The sequence below is a fragment of the Pyrus communis genome, chromosome 8 (assembly GCF_963583255.1).
Source record: "Pyrus communis chromosome 8, drPyrComm1.1, whole genome shotgun sequence".
Lineage (NCBI taxonomy): Eukaryota > Viridiplantae > Streptophyta > Magnoliopsida > Rosales > Rosaceae > Pyrus > Pyrus communis.
In genome coordinates this window covers 21,209,853-21,232,277 of record NC_084810.1, presented here as the reverse complement: position 1 = coordinate 21,232,277, position 22,425 = coordinate 21,209,853, and the positions used below count along the sequence as shown (strand labels likewise).

Below are 22,425 nucleotides of genomic sequence, written 5' to 3'. Positions count from 1 at the left end.
CAACTTATGAGCTATGTGTGTCCTGCCTCTTAACTCTAGTAAACTCATTGACTATATATATGATTTTCAATTTTTAAAATTAATTTTAAACATTAAATTAAACATAAATAAGTAAATAAAACTCAAACCCAGATGTGTTTCAACTTCCCTGCCCAGCCAAGCCCTACACCCACCCACCAACGCCAACCTTCCGTTGATTCTTCAAACCCAAATTCACCATGGCCTTCCTCCTAACCTAATGGAAAAGTGCACAAGCATGATTCATGTAATGTCTGGGTTCGAGGGTTGGTATCTTGCGAATTTGATGCTTTTCAATCTTCACGATCACCCACCCAGCCAATCTTCTTCTTCTGGTGAAATGATGAATCTGCCATGTCTCCGTACTCCGCCGTCTCTTCTTCTTCTTCCAGCCATAAGATTTTCAAATTTTAAAATTAATTTCACCATCATCATCAGTATCTCTCTAGAAATTTCAGAACCCAAAAAATGGAATTTGAGATCTCAAAATCTGGGAATTGGGTTTTTGATGTTTTAGAACGTCGGTAAAGAAGATGTCAAAAGATAAATGTCAAATGTTAATTTGATGGCTAATATGACAATGTCAAATTTTATCTTTTCCCAACCAATATGTTTATTTGATATAAATGATATTTGTAGAACCTATTTTAAAAAGAAATCAATTAAAATACATTTTTCAAGATCTATAATTGGTACATTAATAAGACCCACATAATAAAATAATTAAAAAAAAATTGACATCACATTTTCTCATATGTCAAATTTGACGTATGAAAACTTATATGTCAAATTTGACATATGAAAATTTATATGTCAATCCACATAGATTGACATATCAATTGGAACTCCCTCATACATTCAAATTTGATTACATAGAATTCCACCTAGAATTTAACATCTTATTTGAAGATGATCTTAGGCTTGTAAGCTTCTTCTTCGTCCGAACAAACTCACTGATTTGGTTTATGTCTCACTATCGAATCAGTTGGCTTTCTCACCCTAGAAATTTCAGAACCCAGAAAATGGAATTTGAAATCTTGGATTTGGGAGGATGGTTTTATTGATCCGTTAATTTTCCTTCTTTTACAAGAAAATGGCTTTTCAAATTGTGTTTCTCTCTCCTCGTAACGATATAGAAATAATTAAAAACTTATGATTAGGCTAGTGGACAGATGTTAGGTTTTGAAGATGATGGTGAACAAACATTATAGTTTAGGACGATAAGTAAATATGCTCTCTTAATTCATCAATAAAATATATAGATAATTCATTATTAGAAAATAATTATTATGATTAGAAACAACAATATTTTTTTTTAAACAAAAGAAACCACAATATTATTTTTTAATAATAACAAAATTATCTTTATTTTCAACTTTGCTCAGTCAATGACCATAAATGCACGGACGGATGGTGTATATTGGGTCTAAACACTTACATGGAAAAAGGATCATCTTCGGATACTCTTTGTGGGATCCGAAAAATCAATTAATCACGATCGTTCATCGTATATCGTGTGATTAGAAATTATTTTAAATTTTAAATTTTAAATTGAATATAAATAGTATGTAATGAAAATTGAACGCATAATGTACGATAAACAAATGTAATTGATGGATTCTCTGAATCTCCACAAAGAGGATCTGGAGAGGATCCTTTTCCCACTAACATAACAAGTGAAGAACGAAAACTTGTATAATAAAAGGAAGGTGACAGATGCCTCGTATCTTCGGCGGCCTAGCGAGCATTTATATAAGAAGGAATAAGATACAGCAAATCTATGCCATTGCCTTGCGGGCAAGGAGTTCTCGGAAATAGCTTCAAAACCAAGGGCAATATTGTCGTTTCAGGTAAGTCTTGTCTCTCTTTTTTCACTAACATTATAATTCGATATTATCAATAAACATGTTATTGTTGTTAAGTTTAATAAATGAAGGGCCGTGAATAAGTAGAGAAAGGGAAGGCAAAGTTTGTTATTCATTTCCTTCAGTCTATGAAATACACAGTGTCTCTTCCGCTTTCCTCTTCCTTCTCTGCTTTCTTTTATGCTCTCTGTAACTACCTTAACATGGTATTTGAGTCAGGTTGACTCATGTCTGAAGCGGGGGCAGATCTATTAATGGATCTGAGTGGTCCCGGGACCCTTCGAAAACTCGGAGACACTTGTGAGGACCTTTGAGGACACCCGACGGTCTGAACATGTGCTGGTTTTAGAACTCCATAGATTGCAGCGCAGCAGCCAGAAGAGTGTTAACTAAGAAGATGAAGAAGTCTTAATTTTGTTTTTAATTTTGGGCCAGGCCATTTAGAAAAACGTTAGAACACTCTTTCATTTACAAATCCGAGGCCCAACTATTTTCATGCAATTCCCTTATTTTATTAACACTAGGATGACAGTTTAAACCGTTAAATCCGATAATATTGAATAATCACTTGAATATAATGGATTTGGCGATGAAAATTCAGTTATATTTTGGATATGGAAAAAAAATGAAAATATTATTTGATTATGGTTTCAGGTAAGGTTATTAGAGTTTTCGATCAGTATCCGTCCTTGAATTCAACCCTAATAATACATATTATATATATAATAAATATAGTATTATACAATATATATATATATATATATATGTGTGTGTATTCCAATGTTCTAAAAATCGGCGTACGCAACCGTCTCGGCGCTACACGATGATCAACTTCTGCGATTAACCCATAGTTGGGAGGAAAATGGGCAAAGGGATTAGGTAGGCGACTGGGTGGCTTAGCTGGTCTGCGCGTTTCAAAAATGATTTGGAGAGCAGCTGAGTTTGGTTTGCATTCTGGTTTTGGTTGTGGGTTCCGCATTTCAAAATTCCATTTCATCGAAGAAGACGAGAGGAAGAAGAAGAGAGAAATCTCTCTCTCTCCAATTCCCATCCACGTGACAGACGTGACCAATAACCACTCCACCTTCTTTGTTAAATTTTTTATTAAATCCCTTCTGGTAAATTTTGGTAGCTAACAGTCTAACATATTAAGTATTAGTGTGGTGGCACCCCATCCCCTTTTTATGTGGCCCATTATCTCTCACCCTACAAGTCTATAAGACTATAAGACTATAACACATATTTAAGCCTTTTACTTTTCTTTTAAGTTCACAATAAATTCATAATCTTTGAAAAAAATATTTATTAAGTGCTAAGAACTTATAATCATTTGTACTTTTATCCATACTATTAGTTCACCGAAACTAAAGATATATAATAAATTTATCTAAAAATTCGCTTAACCCGCCTAGGCGCTAGACTTCAATTGGCTACTTGCGTTTGACGTCTTTTAGAACCTTGGTATATTCACCGAACCTATTACCTTGAAAATTAAAAAAGTTGCATTTTGTGGGAGAGATCAATAGTGCTGACTGGAGAGATCAAACATTTGCCAATATCATCAATGTATATATCTATTATATTATTTTAACAAAATTAGTATCTATTATATTATAATGCATCAATAGAATAAATATATTTTTGGCATCAATAGAAGAAATATATGTTTGGCATCAATAGAAGAATTATATTAAATAATGGCTTCATTAGTGCATATGATTTATTATTTTTTTATTTTAAATAGTTCCAATTTGAATTGGTTTCGGTTTTACCAGTTGCAACTACTTTAGTGAATAGTGCATTTTTCGCCATGAATATTATTAAGTATTCACTCATCAACAAAATAGAAGATTAATGGTTAAGTGATAGTTTAGTTGTTTAGTAAGATCATTTTTCTTGTATTGATAATGAAATTATAATAAAACATTTTTAGAGTATGAAACTTCATCGTAGACAAATTTAGTATTTGTAGTGTCATGATTTAGGAATGAAAAGTATTTATTGTTAAATGTTTCAATGTTATTTGCATCTAAGATTTTTTTTAACTTTTACATTAGAACCTTCCGATGTTAGAATTTTAAATCTGCCATTGGTGTGAAGATCACGTGCAGTTGCGGAGGGAAGGGAAGGAAAGGGAAGGGAAGGGAAAGAGAGAGGAGGAGGAGGAGGAGGAGGAGGAGGAGGAGGAGGAGGGGGGGGGGGGGTGTGGGTTGTGGGGTGGCCGTGTGTCCAATGGGTTCGTATGACCCAAAATATTCTGTATTTGTTCCATATAAATTTTGCCACTGATCCCAATATATACCCTTATAAGAACTTCCAACAATTAGCTTCAGTTTAAGTTTTATGCAATAGTCTTCATGCGTTTGAATTTATCATTTGATTTCCATTATTTCTCAACACTATAGTAATCAATAGTCTTTCATAGTGAGTTCAGTCTGAAAAGATTGATCAATAGACTTTCACAAAAGTTGTTCATAGTGAGTTCAGTCTGAAAGATTGATAAATAGACTTTCACAAAAGTTGTATTTGCTCATGTGTGTAGAGGAAAGCCAATTTTGTGGCAGATGCTCACCTTAGTTATTCTATTCGTATAATTTGGTTGTATATGTCGAAATAAGTAATGACATTGTTGATAATGAGTTATTTATGTCTAAATAAAATGTTAAAATATTTACCATCATTGGTCATACGTGATTCATGTCACTTATTTTGTGTGGTGCAAATGCTAAGTTAAAAAATTCGTTAACACATGAGAGAGCATGTGAAATGGTTCTCACATAAAAAAATAAAAATAAAAATACCTGGCATTTACTTATATGTTTTTTCTTTTTTATAGACCGAACAAGAAGGAAGAGGATCCTCTCCTGAGCATAGGATGAGGATCCTCCTGACTACGAAATCCGGGCCGTTTAATTTTAATTCAACGGTTCTAAAACAGAGGGTTCCCTAAAAGTTATAATAATTACAACCGTTAGATTAAAATTGAACAGCCCTGATTTCGTGGTCAGGAGGATCCCCATCCTATGCTAGGAGAGGATCCTCTTCCGAACAAGAAAACATTTTTGTAGACGAATTGTGACTAGGTACCGAAGGTTGTAACCGCGCCTACTTTTGAAGTTCCCTTTTATTCTATCTTATTACCATATTATTCTATCTTCAAAATTTAAAATGTAATTTTAAAATATTATAACTTTGTATTATTTTAACTCTAAAAGTTTACTAGTACAGTCATTTAGTATTACGGTCTAGTGATATTTCTCTTTATTTGTAAGTGAAATGTCTTAAAGTTCGATTTTTGCCAAAGGCAAATTTGAACTACATTATTAATAGTTCATTGTGAGGTTTAGCCCCTTATTTACTCATTTAGCGTAGTTAATATTATTTGATTAAAAAAAAAAAAAGGTTTACTAGTCAGATCGTACTCTACATTCAAACTTCAAAATAGGAATGTTCCAACAAAATTCGATTTCTTATTTTATTTTTGTGAAACAAATTTCTTCCTTTATAAATACTCACACCTCACCTTCTTCCTCATTTTATTTTCCACCTACGGTCTTAAATTAAAGATCTTAATAACAAGTGTCTCTTAATTCAAATAGTTAAGAGTATTATCTCTTGCACTCTAAGTTTTGTGTTTACATCCCCTTCCCTATAGTTTAATGTAGATTATGATCCTATCATTTGTTTAAAAAAAATCTTAATTAGAAAATTGTAGTGGTATAATTTTTTTGGGTTAAAGAATGTTTTATTTTGCCACTTAGAACTACGGTCTAGTGATGTCACATCCCAGTCCGCATAGTAAGATATTGTCCGCTTTGAGCTATGCCCTCACGGATTTGTTCTTGGGCTTCCACCCAAAACACGTCTTATTATAGGGAGATGGGCATGTACATATAAGGCACATCACCTCCTTTCCCCCGGGCGACGTGGGATCTTACAATTCACCCCCCCTTAGGGACTTGACGTCCTTGGTGGCACACTTCAGGTCAGGGAGTGGCTTTAATACCAAATTGTCACATCCCAGTCTGCACAGTAAGATATTGTCTGCTTTGGGCCATGCCCTCACGGATTTGTTCTTGGGGTTCCACCCAAAACGCATCTTACTATAGGAAGGTAGACATGTACATATATGACACATCACCTCCTCTCCCCCATGCGATGTGAGATCTTACAAATGATATTTCTCTTCACTTGTAAGTGAGAACTCTTAGGTTCGATTCTCGCTAAAAGCAAATTTGAACCACATTATTGCTAGCCCACTGTGAGGCTTAGCCCACCCTCTTCTCTTTTAGTGTAGATAATATCGTTTCTTCTTCTTCTTCAAAAAAAAAAAAAAAAAAAAAAAGAAGAGAGAGAGAGATTGTTTTATTTTAAATTATGATAGGATTATTGTTATTAGTTAAAATGCAAAAAAGATCATAGGGAAGTATAATTCCTTTAGACCTTAAATGCAAAAGTTGGAACACAAAAAGACAAAGTTTGGTTTGCCAAACTGTGTTTCTCCCCCTACCCTGCAGTGCTAAAATTTAGCACCTTAGCTATTTTAAAGGTCAAACAAGTAGTTTAGTCTCAAATTTTGTTTGTTAACTTTTTTTTTTTTCAAATAAATTTGTTTAAGTTATTTTTACGAACATTTTAATTTAAAAAAAAAAAAATCAAATTCTAACAAGAATTACAAAATCGCATAATTTGTGACGATAGTGGCATCAATGTTGAAAATAGGAAATGTTTGAAAAAAAAAAAAGCAAGAAACATATTATATATGTATGCTGTAAGAACATAAATTGAAAAGTGCTTCTGAATGGCGGGGACCATTAGAAATAGCAACTTGAAAAGTAGTTCTAAAATTTGGGAATGTAGAAATTGAATTTATAGCACCAAATGGACATGGGTTGGGAGACGGTTTGGTTGCCAAACTCTAAATTTAGGGTTGGGCTCTTTCTACTCTATACATGGAACTCAAATTTTTTTCGTTTGTGGGAAGTTGTGTTCTAGAGTATGGCTCGAGCAATTTTATTCCGAAAGTCATTACTTGAAGAACATGAAACTAACTTTTCTTTTAATATATTATTTTCAGGAAAAAAAAAAATGTCTTGTTTCGAAAACAATATGGAGAAATCAGCAATTGCTGCTATATTATTGCTTTTGTACTTTTTTGTTTTTTGCCCTCAACCAGGGGTTCACTCATTCGCAACTCCATCTGAAATCCAAGGTACTAAATATATTTTGAAAGTCCCATTGGTTCTTTGAAGTAACTTACATGACAAATAAACTTAATAACAAACTAGTTCTCTTTATATAACTTTGTTTCCTCATCTCTTTATTCATATAATGCAGATTTTAACTACTTAAAATTTGTACGTAACGCAACTGACCTACCATTGCAAGAAAAATATGACTACATTGTGGTTGGAGGGGGCACGGCAGGGTGCCCATTGGCAGCAACTTTATCCGCAAACTACTCCGTGCTCCTTCTAGAAAGGGGAGATATTCCCACAGCATATCCAAATGTGTTGCGTAGCGATGGAATTCTTAAAAATTTCATGCAAGAAGATGATGGTAAGACGCCGGCCCAGAGGTTCACATCAGAAGATGGTGTAGCTATCGTAAGAGGACGTGTCCTAGGCGGGTCAAGTATGATCAATATTGGTATATACTCAAGAGCCGACAGTGAATTCTACAAGAAATCAGGAATTAAATTGGATATGAACTTAGTCAATAATGCATATGAATGGGTTGAAAACACTGTAGTTTTCCGTCCGAATTTATCACACTGGCAATCTGTTATGAAAGATGCATTATTAGAAGCCGGTGTTCGTTCAGACAATGGACTTACTTTGGATCACATTAAGGGCACTAAAATCACGGGTACGATCTTTGACAATCGTGGAAGAAGACATGGAGCTGCGGAACTGCTTAATAAAGGACATCCAAAAAACCTGAGAGTTGCAATTCATGCTGCAGTAGAGAGGATCATTTTCTCTTCCAAAGCATCAGGTATGCTAACATTTGATATATAGAATTAAAGGCCATTTAGATTTCCATCCTTGGATAAGATGAGTTAAGGTTTTTTATTTTTTTCATTAAACCCATTTTAGATTGGATTTTGATTGGACTTTGATTTTGATCATGTATGTTGCGTACATATTACTGTGAATATACATATGTGTAAGTACACAAACATGTTTCGAAAAACAAAAATCAAATCTATCACGGCGTTAAAAAGAAAAACTCTTTGATAGAAGGGGTTTTTGAACATTAGTCTTTGCAAAAAATTAAAATTTTAAAAATACCTGGTGCTAGATTACATATTCAATTTAATCCCTTGAAGTGTACTTGTATCAAAATATTCAATTTTTGTTAGTTAATGTGTATTTTTATTTAATGTCTCCACATTAAATTTTAATTTTATTAATATGCACATATTTAGTTCTTTAATTATAAATGAACATAAATGTGAAAATATTAAAAGAAATTTGTGATACAAAAACATATAAATACGTAAGTGTACAGAAATGACTGTGCCGAAATATATAAATCGACTTTTTTGTACCGAAATATTTGTACCTACATGATTGTACCGAAATATATTATAATGAACTTAAATGTATATACCGAAATATATTATATTGAATTAATGTACCTAAATGTCAATACCGAAATGTATGTACCTAAATATATGTACCGAAATATAGTATATTAAATTAATGTACCTAAAAGTCAATACTCAAATGTGTGTACCAAAATGTACGTACCGAAATGCATTATATTGAATTAATGTACCTATATGTTTGTATCGATGGATATATTGAAATATTCAAATGTATTAATGTATCTAAATGAAGAACATACAAGATTGTTATCAGAATATATATTATAAAAAAATTAGTTGTCTCAATTTAGACATTAAAATATATTATGATGAATGAAATAAAAATTAAATTTAAATGTAATTAATACATTATAAAAAAATAAAACATCAAAATATAACTAATAAATGAGATGATTAAATGTACTAGGGACTAAAATTGGATTTTAATCTTACACAAGGTTATAGTCTAAAATCCATCTTTACTCTTTTTTTAAGGATTAAAATGAAGTTTTCTATTTAAGGAATTTGAATCTATTCTATATATTTAATTACTTGCAAATTAAATATAAGTTCAATTCTAATATCGATTTAATGCAGGCTTGTTAGCTAAAGGAATCATATACAGTGATCTTAACGGGAGGTCTCATCGGGCATTGATACGTGGTAAGGGTGAAGTTATATTGAGTGCAGGGGCAATTGGGAGTCCTCAACTTCTGCTACTTAGTGGTGTTGGCTCGAAGTCCTACTTATCATCTCTTAAAATCCCAGTTGTTCACCCACAACCTTACGTTGGGCAGTTTATGCGTGACAATCCTCGTAATTACATCACCATTTTGCCCCCATCTCAACTAGAACCTTCTACTGCACAGATTGCTGGTATCACAAGTGATTTCTATATAGAGACTTTCTCCGGCTTGCCATTTTCTACTCCGGCCTTTAGTCTTTTCCCTAATCCAACTATTCCCATGTCGATAAATTCAACTTTCGGGCACATAGTTGTAAAAAGTCCAGCACCCTTGTCCTATGGTTCACTTACATTGCAATCTTCCTATGATGTCAAAGTCGGCCCAAATGTCAAATTCAACTACTTTGCACAGAAGCCAGACCTTTCTCGTTGTGTTAGTGCCGTGAGGAAAATAGGTGATTTATTAATAACAAACTCATTGAAACCGTTTAAGACTCAAGATTTACCAGGTGAAGAAGGTTTTAGCTTTTTTGGACCGCCTTTACCAATGAACAAGTCAGATGTTGCATCCCTTGAAACCTTTTGTCGAAATACAGTAGCCACATTTTGGCATTACCATGGTGGATGCCTGGTCGGAAGGGTAGTTGATGGAGATTTGCGGGTCATGGGGATCAAGGCATTACGTGTTGTTGATGGATCTGTATTCAAAAGTTTATCACCAGGGACCAATCCTCAGGCCACTCTTATGATGTTAGGCAGGTATGCATGTTACATACATTCAAATAAATCCATAAGAAATTACCTGTACTTAATACAACTACTTAATCATTTTTAACTAAATAATGTGTACTAAATCCTCCGAAATATAAATTATTTGGTTATTTTGTTTTCCCTTTTTTTTTTTTTTTTTTTTTTTTTTGTTATGTATAAGAATATATTGTTGTTGTTTTCCCACTCCAAATTTTGTTCTTTGGGCAGGTACGTTGGCCTTCGAGTGCTGGAAGAAAGATCAGTCTGCAAGGTCGTTGATCATAATTCAACATTTCAACCGTATATTGGATTTCTTTAATATCAGAATGACACGTTTCTTTCAGATTATGGTTAATTTGTCATGTAATAAATTGAAGATTATTCAATGGTTTAGTGTTATGGTTTTTACTCAAGACAAACTTAGTTAATAAGGTCACGATGTCGCTTAAATGACCCAACTGCAAAGCCAGCAATAAAAATTAGCCCTACTCCTGAAATTCATTCTGTAGTAAATTGTCCCAATGTTGATATTTCGTTGATGCGTTGTTCATATTTTGTCGATATGGATGAACCCTAAGTTAAGAAAATTTCGTCAAAAAAAGCTATAATTGAATACATTTTTGAAGTAGGGCTATTTTTTATTGGTGATTTTTTTTTACCAAGGCTATTATTAGACCCAATTTCCCTTCGTTTTATCTTCTCTTTTTTTCCTTCTTTTTAAATTGTTTTTAGTCAATACTTGTCTCGGTTGACCTTCAAAATAATATTTTTGGAGGACTTCTCAAATTAACCAGAGCAAGTTTATATTAAAGGAGACTTTGGATGCGGTCCCTAATTATCAATATTCTATGATTGAAACCTTTGTGGTTTTCAATTTTTGATCGAAGTCCCTAACATTAATGTAATAATGTATTTTTAATTTTTAAATTAAAAATAAAATTTGTAGTTATTTATATTAATAAGATTTTAAATAAAACCCATAATTTATGGGATAAAAAAATATTAAAGATAAATTATACTCTCCAATATATTGTGTGTATATATACATACACACACATGGGTACGTTCATCAAAACTAACCAAAAAATTATTGCACCAAAACATGAGTACATTTTTCAAAAAAAAAAAAAAAAAAAAAATATATATATATATATATATATATTAGGCTTAATAACGTTATTAAATTTCTTCAATTAAACTTGACATAGATACATTCTCAAATCATAGAATGTACTCATATAAGTTAAAAACAAATGGATTAGAAAAAAGATTGAACAAATTTTATATTAAAAAGGTACATTTTATAGATAACAAGTTGGTATATTTAAGAATGGGTACATTTAAGATTATAAAAAATTGAAGAATTATATGAATGGGTACATATAGAATTAAAAAATTGAAATATTTTATATAAAAAATTGAAATATTTTATATAAAAAATTGAACATTGTTTTTTTTATAAAAAATGAATGGGTACAAACTTATTCTAATTTTTATTTATTTATTTTGGAAATGTTTTTGAAATGAAAATTAATTAGGTGTTTAATAAGGATGTGAGTATTAAAACCCTAAATCAATTACTAATTTTTATTTTTAAAAAATTATGTAACTGACATTTAATTCATTAATACATTAATGCTAGGGACTTTGATCAAAATCTAAAAATTGATAAGGTCTCAGTCAATGAACATTAGAAACTAGGGACCGGGTACTAATTTTTCGTTATATTAAATACAAATTTAAATAAAACATTGTTATGGGGACTCCAATATGTTCATTATGTACTGCAATTTTTTAATATTTAAAAAAGAAAAACACACTTGTGAAAAATGCACAATGAGATTTTTAAATATATGTGCTAACAAAAAAAAATGCCAACTTTAAGGAACACTATAAAAAGAACCTATTCTATTACAAAACTTATTCAATTTGGATTAAGCCCCAATTTGTGGGACATGACATTTATAAGTGTGAAGCCTAAAATAATTCCAAAAATTATGGAGGCGACACGTGGACTTTTATTCAAGAAAGACAAGATTGCCCTCATTAGATGGTAGGCCTCTTAGATACTTCCACACGCAGCTCAGCACCTCAGAATGTTTAAGCAACTAAATTCGACTGCTCATAGCTTTCATACTCGTGTCATTAAAGATAGGGATTAATTACCAAATCCTATCTTTAATACATTTCCAATTAGAGATCAACTCTATCAAGTAAGTAATCCTTATTTCAATCAATTTGGGATACTTCCACCATTGTCTCAAGATATATATATATTTCTATTTAATATCTTGAAAATATTCATTTTCCTCATACCTTGGTTAATATGATGCTGCCACGTGTAGGATAAAACCCTAACATTGTGTCTGACTCTCTCCTCCTATAAATACTTCAATCTCTATCAAAATTTGGTAAGCTTTTGCTGCCTAAATGCTCTAAACACTCACTCTTTTCAGAGAAACTAAATTAGGAATCAGGGATCCATTGGCCTAACCCCCTCCCCCCAACCTCGTGGGCGCATGAGGCTTAGGTCTTTGATAAAAAATGCTGATTGTTTTGTAGTTACATTTTAATCAAGACTGAAGAGGGTGGAAATTCGCTACCACAATATGTTGGAATTTAATATAACCTCAAACATAGATTACGAACATGCATGTAATACGGTGATTTGATTTCTGACCTTGTGAAGCCATTGATCACAGGGAAAGAAAAGGAAATCTTCTACTCAAGGAGGACCTGATGTTCTTTCTAGAATAGGGCTAGATTTTCTGATATATGAACGTTTTCCTCTTGAGCAGGGACTTATCCTTTTATAGACGTGTAACCACAACCGTTTCCACTTATCATAGAAAATGCTTGGCAAAATTGCACGCCCATTTACATTCCAATGTGGGATATCCACTCACCAACACATTTAACCCTTAATGTCCTACTTTAAAGGAAAGAAGTTTATTCACCTATTAACTCTAATCGTTCTTAGTTTCTACTAAACTCAAAACCCGAATGAGATAAGTTTAGAGTCCAATAGGGTTCCAACATTCTCCCACTTGGACCTAAACTTATCGTCTTTGTTTTGAGCAATGTTTCTACTGACAACAGTTCCTTAGTGATCACATGAGTTAATAAATAAATAAACACATCCTCACACATCCACCATGAATGACTTAAGTCATAGAACTTCAGAAAATTTTGCACAAAATGGTGCAGCCACTCTGAAATCACTATAACATTCAATTATTCACGTATGATGCTTAAACATGTTAGCTATAAGAGAGCTTTACTGTATGCTCCCACTATTTTTCCCATTACCTTAACGTTGCCTCATTTAGCAATAATCCAACTTCAACTTTTTTGCATGTTGAAAAGTAGGATCAAATAGCCACCTGAAAAGCTTTTAAAACAATTGAGCTTCATTGCAGAAATATCACACATATGATCATAGCTTTTCAGCCAAGTCTCATTAATGATTACTAGCTCAAATCAAAAGCAGTACATAAAATAAATTTAGAATTCATCAATTGCAATAAACAACTACAAAGCAAATAAGACAAGACTAAGTTTTACTCAGACATGGTCACAGAATCAAAAGACTCTAGTACCCCCATTTTTGCAACGTTCTGCTTGAACACTGCAACTGGTAATGGTTTGGTGAGGGGATCTGCCATCATCGAACCAGTGTCAATATGCTCAATTACCACTAGACCACTTTTAACATCCTCTCTAACAAATCGATATTTGATGTCCATCAGTCTATTTGCAGAAGACTTCTTGTTGTTTTTAGAGATGAATACAACAACTTTGTTATCGCAGTGTATAACAATTGGTCTTGAAATACTGTCCACGATTCCCATTAGACTAACCAAATCCTTGATCCATAGTGCTTTCTGTTTGGCTTAAAAAATAGCAATATATATAGCTTGCATGGTTGATGTCGCAAGTGTCTTATGTTTTGCACTTTTCCACGAGATTGCTCCTCCAGCCATGAAGAACAAATAACCACTTGTGGACCTTCTATCATCTGTGCAGTTTGCAAAATCCAAATCAGAGTACCCTACCATCTCTAGCTTTTCACTTTTTCCATACACAAGCATGTGTGATTTTGTTCTTTGCAAATATCTCATTACCTTCTTAGCTGCCACCCAATGTTGTTCTTCAGGATTTGATTGATACCTCCCAAGTACATTAATTGAGTAAGCTAAGTCAGGTCTAGTACAAACCTGAGTATACATCAAGCTCCCCACCAATGAAGCATAGGGTTTGTTCAATTTATCACCTTTGCTTATCGGGACTTCTCATCCTAAACATCCTTCCATGTTGAAACGTTTTAATATTTTCTCAATGTATGACCTTTGCGAAATCCCCATCAAGTTTCTTGACCTGTCTCTTTTAATCTCTATGCCAAGAACAAATGAGGCCTCCCCCAAGTCTTTCATATCGAAGGTGTTTGACAACAACAACTTGGTTTCAAGCAATAGGTTCAAATCATTGCTTGCAAGAAGTATATCGTTAACATAAAGTATAAGGAAAATGAACTTGGAACCAATGCTTTCAAAATAAATGCAATCATCACCCTTATTCTCAGTGAAGCCAATATGAGTTAACTTTTCATCAAATTTCATAAACCACTACCTCGATGCTTGCTTTAGACCATATATAGACTTGCTCAATCTACAAACTAGGTGTTCTTTGCCCTCTTCAATGAAACCAGAAGGTTGGTTCATATGAATTTCCTCTTCCAAATCACCATTTAAGAACGCTGTTTTGACGTCCATTTGGTGAAGTTCCAAGTCAAATTGTGCCACGAGTGCTAAGATTATCAGCAAGGAATCCTTGGACGACACGGGAGAAAATGTTTCATTATAGTATACCCTTTCCCTTTGAGTGAAGCCTTTAGCCACCAATCTCGCTTTGAACCTTTCAACCTTTCCTTTCGAATCTCTCTTAGTTTTGTACACCCATTTGCATCCAATGGGTGTCATAGATTCTGTCTTCTCTACGAGGATCCACACCTAATTAGAATACATAGACCCTATCTCCTTTTCCATTGCTCGTTGCCATGATAGAGAGTTTTCACTTTTAATTGCATGCATGTAAGTTGCTGGATCAATTATTATACCTTCATCATGCTTAACTTCACAAAAGTAAGTGATATAATCTTCTGGAATCGTCGATCTGCAAATTCTTTGTAAGGCTCTTCTTGGTGCTTCCAAGGCAATTTGCAACTCATCGGCATCATGTTCAACTATTGGTCCATCTTGTTGTGGTTCATTTATTTGATGACCCTCTGCAACATTATTTTCATGTGATGGTTGCGAGAAACTAGTTTGAAAAACTATAGTTTCTCCAAGGCTTTGACTCCCTTCATCATTATTGCTCAACACATCAGTGGGATTCCCAATATCCTGGAAAACAAAACTGCTAGCATTTTCATCACCATTCACTTCTTCCTCGATGAACTTTGCATTGTTAGTCTCAAAAACCTAGTTTGCAAGTGTGAAGCATAAAACTTGTATCCTTTAGACTTCTTAGGAAAACCAATAAAGTGACAACTCACTGTCCTTGAATCAAGTTTCTTTTCTTACGGATATATTCTTGCTTCTGCCCTACAACCCCATACATGTAGGTGATTGATGCTAGGTTTCCTCGAAGTCCAAAGTTCAAAAGGTGTCTTACTCATTGATTTGCTAGGGACACGATTCACTATATAGTTTGCCATCTTTAATGCTTCTCCCCAAAGAAATTGAGGTAGAACTGACCTGCTCATCATGCTTCTTGTCATCTCTATCAATGTCCTATTCTTTCTCTCCGCCACACCGTTTTGATCAGGCGTCCCAGATGTGGTGTACTGAGCTTGGATGCCACACTCTTCTAGATACATAGCTAGCTGTCCCTTTTGTTGCCCAGCCTCAGTGAACCTACCAAAGTATTCTCCTCCCTTATCCGATCTCAAAACCTTAATTGTAGTGTTTAATTGGTTCTCTACTTCTGTTTTAAAATTTTTAAAACAATTTGGGACTTGTGATTTTTCTAAAATTAGATAAACATTTCCATACCTTGAAAAATCATCAATAAAAGTCACAAAATTAATATTTCCACAGATTGTTTTAACTAGAAAAGGACCACAAACATCCGAATGAATTATTTCTAATAGTTTTTTACTTCTTGTTGCATCATTTTTCTTGGTTTTAGTTAACTTGCCCTTGTAACAATCCACACACTAATGCAAGTCATTAAAATCCTAGGCTGGCAAAATATGTTCATGCACCAAATGCTGTAGTATTTTCTTTGAAATATGACCTAAAGTTCTATGCCAAAGCATGGAAGAAAGATGATTTGATAAGGGCCTTTCATTCGAGCAGAAAAATCTAAAGTGTAACAACTCAAATCATTCATAACAACACAATCTCATTTCCATAAATCATTGTCTAAAAGACAAATGCCCAACAATTGACTCAAATTATTTTTCATAAAGATCCGATGCTTTCATCATCACCAACGAAAGCAAAACCATCTTTTACAAGTCTTGAAGCAGAAATTAAAGACCTAGTTAAAGTAGGAACATAAAGTACATCTGAAAGTTCTAAAATAAAACCTGACGACAACTTGAGCTTGAGGTTGCCTATTGCTTCCACAGCCACTTTATTCCCATTGCCCACATGCACTTCAAAGACTTCATTACTTGTTGACATTTTTCTTGAAAATCCCTACAAGGAATTGGTAATATGCACCGAACAACCAGTGTCAAACCACCAAGTATTTGAAGGGGCTTCAACAAGTAAAGTTTGAAAACAAACAAAAACATTGAAAACCTTTGTACCTTTTCCTTTCTTCACTGCCCATTTTTTACGTTTTTCGCAGTCCCTTTTCAAGTGTCCATATTGTTTGCAAAAATAGCATTTCACATTCTTCAAATTTGGCCTAAGGTTTTGAGGTCCTCTAGAGGAAGAAGCAACATTGGCAGTAGTAGTGGAGGTATTAAAAAGCTTCGTCTGCTTACCAGCATTCACCATAGGATTCTTACTTGCATTGTAGTTAACAAGGTTCACCGTCGCACTCTTTGCACGATTCAGCCTGTTCTCCTCTTGTACATAGATAGAAATCATCTTATCAAGACTTCATTTCTTATTTTGAGTATTGTATGACACCTTAAGCTATTCAAATGACTCAGGAAGGGATGAGAGAGCCATGTGAACAACAAAGGAATCATCAATTGGCACCTCCAGATCCTTGAGCTTGGCAGCAGCCTCCACCATTTTCAGTATATGCTCTCGAACACTCATTTAGCCATCAAACTTCTGAGAAGTCAGTGTGGTCATCAGGTTTGCCATCTATCTTTTCTCGGACATCTTGAATTTTGCTCCAACAGCCTCAAGGAAAGACTTAGCTTTGTCACAGGATGGTATGTCACCTCTCACAACCTCACTGATGGACCTTTTCATGACCATGAAAGCCATTCTGTTTGACTTCTCCCATTTCTCATACTTCAATCTTTGCTCTGCAGTGCTGTTCGCTGTCAAAGCAGGTGGTTCATCCTCCCTCAGTGCAAGGTCATAGTCCATCAAGCCAAGCACGATCTCTACATCCTGTCTCCACTTTTTGTAATTCCTCCTTTAAGTGGTTCAATGGAGGAAAAGCTTAGTGCATTGGCATTCACTGTCAAACCAAATAAAAGTTAAATAACATTGTTGACAATGTTATAACTATCACAGTATATGCAATACCTTTGGGCAAGATACATCACTGCAGTTTTTATGCACATAAAACCATATGCATCCTGATTACATAGCCCTTTTAACAAATACTTAAGTTACAACACATATTTCAAATCTTTGGATAAGAAAATAGTTGGCTTAAACATTCATTAAAAACCTATGTACTGATTCACAAATCCAACCAGTTAACCCTCTTCTCTTTGGAGTAGTACGTTGCCATGTCATGACTTATAAAACACAACCATGCCACCTTCCTTATAAACAAAATTTCTTAAAAAACTTCACTTTGGTAAAGCTTTACAAACATTTGTTTCAAATGGTTTTATCAGCATGTATCCTTCAATGATGTTAAGGTTGGAACTTAAATCATCTTAGCGCAAAATCCATTCCTATACTTGTGATACTCAAGAACCCAAATCATCAGTAAAATAGGAAAAGATGAATAAATCAATTAAGCAAACTTCCTTATACGCATCAAAGAATCTGTGAAGAGTTATTATATGCTCTGATACCAAATGTTGGAATTTAATATAGCTGCAAACGTAGATTATGAACAAGCATGTAATACTATGATTTGAGTTCTAACCTTGTGAAGCCATTGATCACAGGGAAAGAAAAGGAAATCTTCTACTCAAGGAGGACCTGATGTTCTTTCTAGAATAGGGCTAGATTTTCTGATATTTGAACGTGTTCCTCTTGAGCAGGGACTTATCCTTTTATAGACGTGTAACCACAACCATTTCCACCTATCACAGAAATTGCTTGGCAAAACTGCACGCCCATTTACATTTCAACGTGGGATATCCACTCACCAACACCTTTAACCCTTCATGTCCTACTTTAAAGGAAAGAAGTTTATTCACCTATTAACTCTAACTGTTCTTAGTTTCTACTAAACTCAAAACCCGAATGAGATAAGTTTAGAGTCCAATAGGGTTCCAACATAATAAGTATTGGAACATTTACATTTACATTCTTTTCCACCATTACAGATGACCCACAAGGATACTTACCACAACTCATCCATTTCCCACAAGACAGAGAATTGTAAACTTCATTGCGGAACTCATCATTTAACTTTTCAATTTTTCATTACTCAAATCCAATACTATTTGGTTAGAGAAGTAGATGTAAATGAGAAGTAGTAGGTCACATTATGTTGGAGACACAATTCCTTGTGTGAGTGTTTGTAACTTTTATCAATTTACAATACCTTGTAACACCTTAAGTAGGCATGAGGCTCTTTTAAATTAGTGATTTGTTATGGTAGGCGTGCTACTGTTGTCAAATACCAACAGAATTGTTGAATAGTAATGTTATTTGAATGTAAACTTGCACCACAAGTAAATTCAACTTCTAATCAAAAGGTTGTGCCATGGATGGGGTTTAGATCCATGTTAGGTTCTTTTCTATGCCTTGTTTATGAAAGGACTTCAAACATTTTCTTTGTGTAGGCTAGATGATAAGAAAAATGACATAACATATAAGTATTTAGCAAATAACCAAATACCACATAATAAGTTGATAGAAATACCAAATACAAGAGATTCTATGATCGAGTGGTATTCCTCTTTACTTGTAAGTGAGAGATCTGTATTCTTCTTTACTTATAAGTGAGAGGTCTTATGTTCGATTCTCACTAAAGACGAATTTGAATCCGACTCTTCCACCCTTAGTATGCATAATATCGTTTGTTAAAAAAAAAAAAAAAAAGTTGTAAATATGTTTGTAGTAATTGTTCCAAAAATCTCTCTTTTATTCAATGTTAAAATTAGATGAGCTGTTGTTTGAAAAATAGGAATTTCAAGCCTATCACTATGCAGCTCTAAAAAATAACACATATCAATTTAAAAAATGATGAAGTCTACTCGAGTTTTGGATAGATTTGCCATCTCTTTTTTGATCGAAAATAAAGCTTTATTCGTGAAAGGGACATTACAACCTATGCAAGATAGGCCTAAACCCAACCAAAACACAAAAACATAAGACCCTACATAAAAAAAAAGCAAGACATAAAATAAAAACAAGCCAAAGCAAGGGGAGGGTAACAACCCAATATATAATGGAAGGCCCACATAAACTTAGGTCCGTAAGCAAGGTAAGAAAAGACAACAACAAAACCCTAATATCCATCATCACAATAGCAGCCACCACAAAGGTAAACATCGCCCCAAACTGGAACAAAAAAAAAAAAAAAAACAAAAAACAAAAAAAAAAACAACACTAACCAAAAGATAAATCTAAGAAGGTTATGCAAAATCCATCCCCCAAGAACCAAAATTGACACAACAACCTACAAGAAAGGACACAAACTGTAATAGGAGGAGAGGAGGGTGAAAGGGGTGTGTAAAACACCCTTGTTCTGACGTGAATTGTTCCACACTTCGCTTAGTTTCTTTGGCAAGCCGGATCGATAGTGAGCTGTGTGAGTTGGGACTAGTGTCAAGATAGAGCCCAACACTCCAAGACCTATTTTCTAATTAAAGGTTGCGGAATATGAGGGGGAGCAAGGGGAAGGAAGGAAAGAGAGGTGCGATGGGGAGGAAAGATGGGTTTGGCGATGAACTACCATTGAGTGAGGAAAAGGTCCAAAACTGACACAAGAGCCCAGAAAACTGAAACAAAATTCAAACGAAAGCATATGTGAAGAAGAAAGGAGGAAGAAAACAAGAAAACAAGAGAAATCAGGGGGCTGCCAAAGACCCTAAAGCCACAGGCTAGGGTCGGCGGCTATGTGATGGTTTTATTTTAGGGTTGTCCTTCTGCAGAGAGCGAGAGTCCAGAGAGAAGGGGGCTGGTGTAGGTGTATTAAGAAGATTTGCCATATCTTATGACCAGTTTTGTATTGTCTTGTCAATAAAACTAATAATGGCGGTAGCAATTAAAAATGCTAAGAAAAATTGACGTGGGGGGAAAGGGTTTTGTAGAAGGAGAATGTTTGGAAATTAAGAACGGCAAAAATCTCTGACACAATTTCGCATGAAAAGGTATTAATACTTCACCAAAGAACGTTCCAAAAAGTTACTATTCGGGCGAAGATTTCTCTGAAGAATCTGCGGACCTCAGCACAGCTCTCCAAGGGATTAGCATTTTGAATGTGTAGTCGGGCTCTTGCTTGTTGATGTGCTATAAGAAGAGGACAAAGTTAGTTTTGAAAGGTGTCTTTGTGGGGCCTTACGTGTAGGCCTTGAGGCTCGCAATCAAAACTAAGTGCTAGGCATGCCACTGCTATCTCAGTATAGCAGATATAGAACAAGTGTGTTTAGTCAATTACTTGCGCTCCAAGTTACTCAACTTCTTGTTATCAAAGGATTGTCGTGGATGGGTTAAGTTCATATTAAGTTCTTTTTCTTGCCTTGTAAATAAGGACTTTTAGTTCATAGTCTTGTATGTTCAAATGAAGGGAGTCCAGATCACCTTAAGTCATCTACTTAGTTCGTGATTAATTTTAATGATAACATATCCATTAAACTAACCAGATCCATATGTAAATGGAACTCTTATAATAGGAAAACCGATGGAAATGACTTGAATATATGCTGGAGAATACATTAATAAATAGATCTATTAATTTAGAAAGAAAACAAAGAGCCTCAGGCAAGATTTGACCTTGTTTGACAATGTTGAACATATTGCAATCGCTTCTCTTTGAGGTTACAAGGATTTATACGCTAAAGAGGCATGGATGATAAACAAGTTTACACAAGGGAATCGATACTACGCCACTAAGGGAGGTAGCAGACCTTTAAACTAGACAAAAGATGGCTTTTGAAGGGAATAATCCTGAAAAGGACTGAGATTTGGGCTGATTACAGCTTTTAGATGCAAATTTGGCTTGATAGCAAAGTTTGTATGTTTGTTTGTTTGATTGAGTGTCTTTGTCTATGGGGTCTCTTCCTCCTTTTATTGGCAGATTAGCCCGACTGTTGTAGCTTTGTTTTTGCCCGAAAGCACTTGGAGGGTAGTGAGTCATCAGCTTGTTACATGTAATGCCACTAAAAAAAATGTTCTTTGGCTGGTAGTAGGATAGTCTCCATCACTTGTCACTTCAATGGTAAGCACATGTCTTATATTTGGCTCAGAATGCTTCAATTTGTCTTTGGGCTTGATGTTGGACTTCGGGCATGTTCCCTTTAATTAGGCACTCTTGGACTTTCTTTCATTTAATATCAATGTTCAAATATTAACCCAAACAGATACTTAAAAATTGCACTGATAAATTATCATCGCTTTCATGATTCAAGAGCCCAACACTTTTCTTGTATACTTGTTCCGCTTCTCATTTGATTATCTCATGCTCTTACTTATCTGTGGTTATTACTTAACTATGGAATTACCTTGCCTTCAATGCTCTCCAAATCGTCAACCCCACCCTCAAAATTCTTGCAAAAAGTAGCTTCTTCTCGTTTCAAATATGCAGGTTTTACTTGCAAAGCATGTTGTCTTTCCCAAAGAACATAAGTGGAAGAAGTCTTCACCTTTCAAAATGTTAGCCAAAGAGGAAATCTTTCTTGATCATTAGAGTTGCTTCAGCTTTACTCATGGCTGTCTCATACGGCTGGCGGAGATGTTCAATCTTATTTAGTGCCTGTCTCTGTGTTGAAGACAATTCACCATACTTGAACAAAATGTTGGTTAGCATGTAGCATCAGCAATGCCATGTCAGCAGGTGGTTAGTATGTCAGTTAGGGTTGTTGAAATGTTTGTTAGAGTGCATAAAGAAGAGTAAAGGAGAGGAATGATTAGTATGAGTATAGTATCTTAAAGAAGAGTAGAGAAATTTACTTCTTCAGGAGTTTCAGT

The 22,425-nt window shown here is 34.3% G+C and overlaps 1 protein-coding gene across 1 annotated transcript; it reads left to right on the top strand.

Moving 5' to 3' along the window:
* Positions 1 to 1,752: 1,752 nt before the first annotated feature.
* Positions 1,753 to 10,411, top strand: LOC137742614 ((R)-mandelonitrile lyase 2-like). The gene is made up of 5 exons (XM_068482525.1): positions 1,753 to 1,868; positions 6,961 to 7,095; positions 7,221 to 7,880; positions 9,073 to 9,919; positions 10,139 to 10,411. The coding sequence occupies exons 1-5, from the start codon at positions 1,799 to 1,801 to the stop codon at positions 10,227 to 10,229; spliced, it is 1,803 nt and encodes a 600-aa protein (XP_068338626.1). The 5' UTR covers positions 1,753 to 1,798; the 3' UTR covers positions 10,230 to 10,411.
* The last annotated feature ends 12,014 nt before the right edge of the window (positions 10,412 to 22,425 follow it).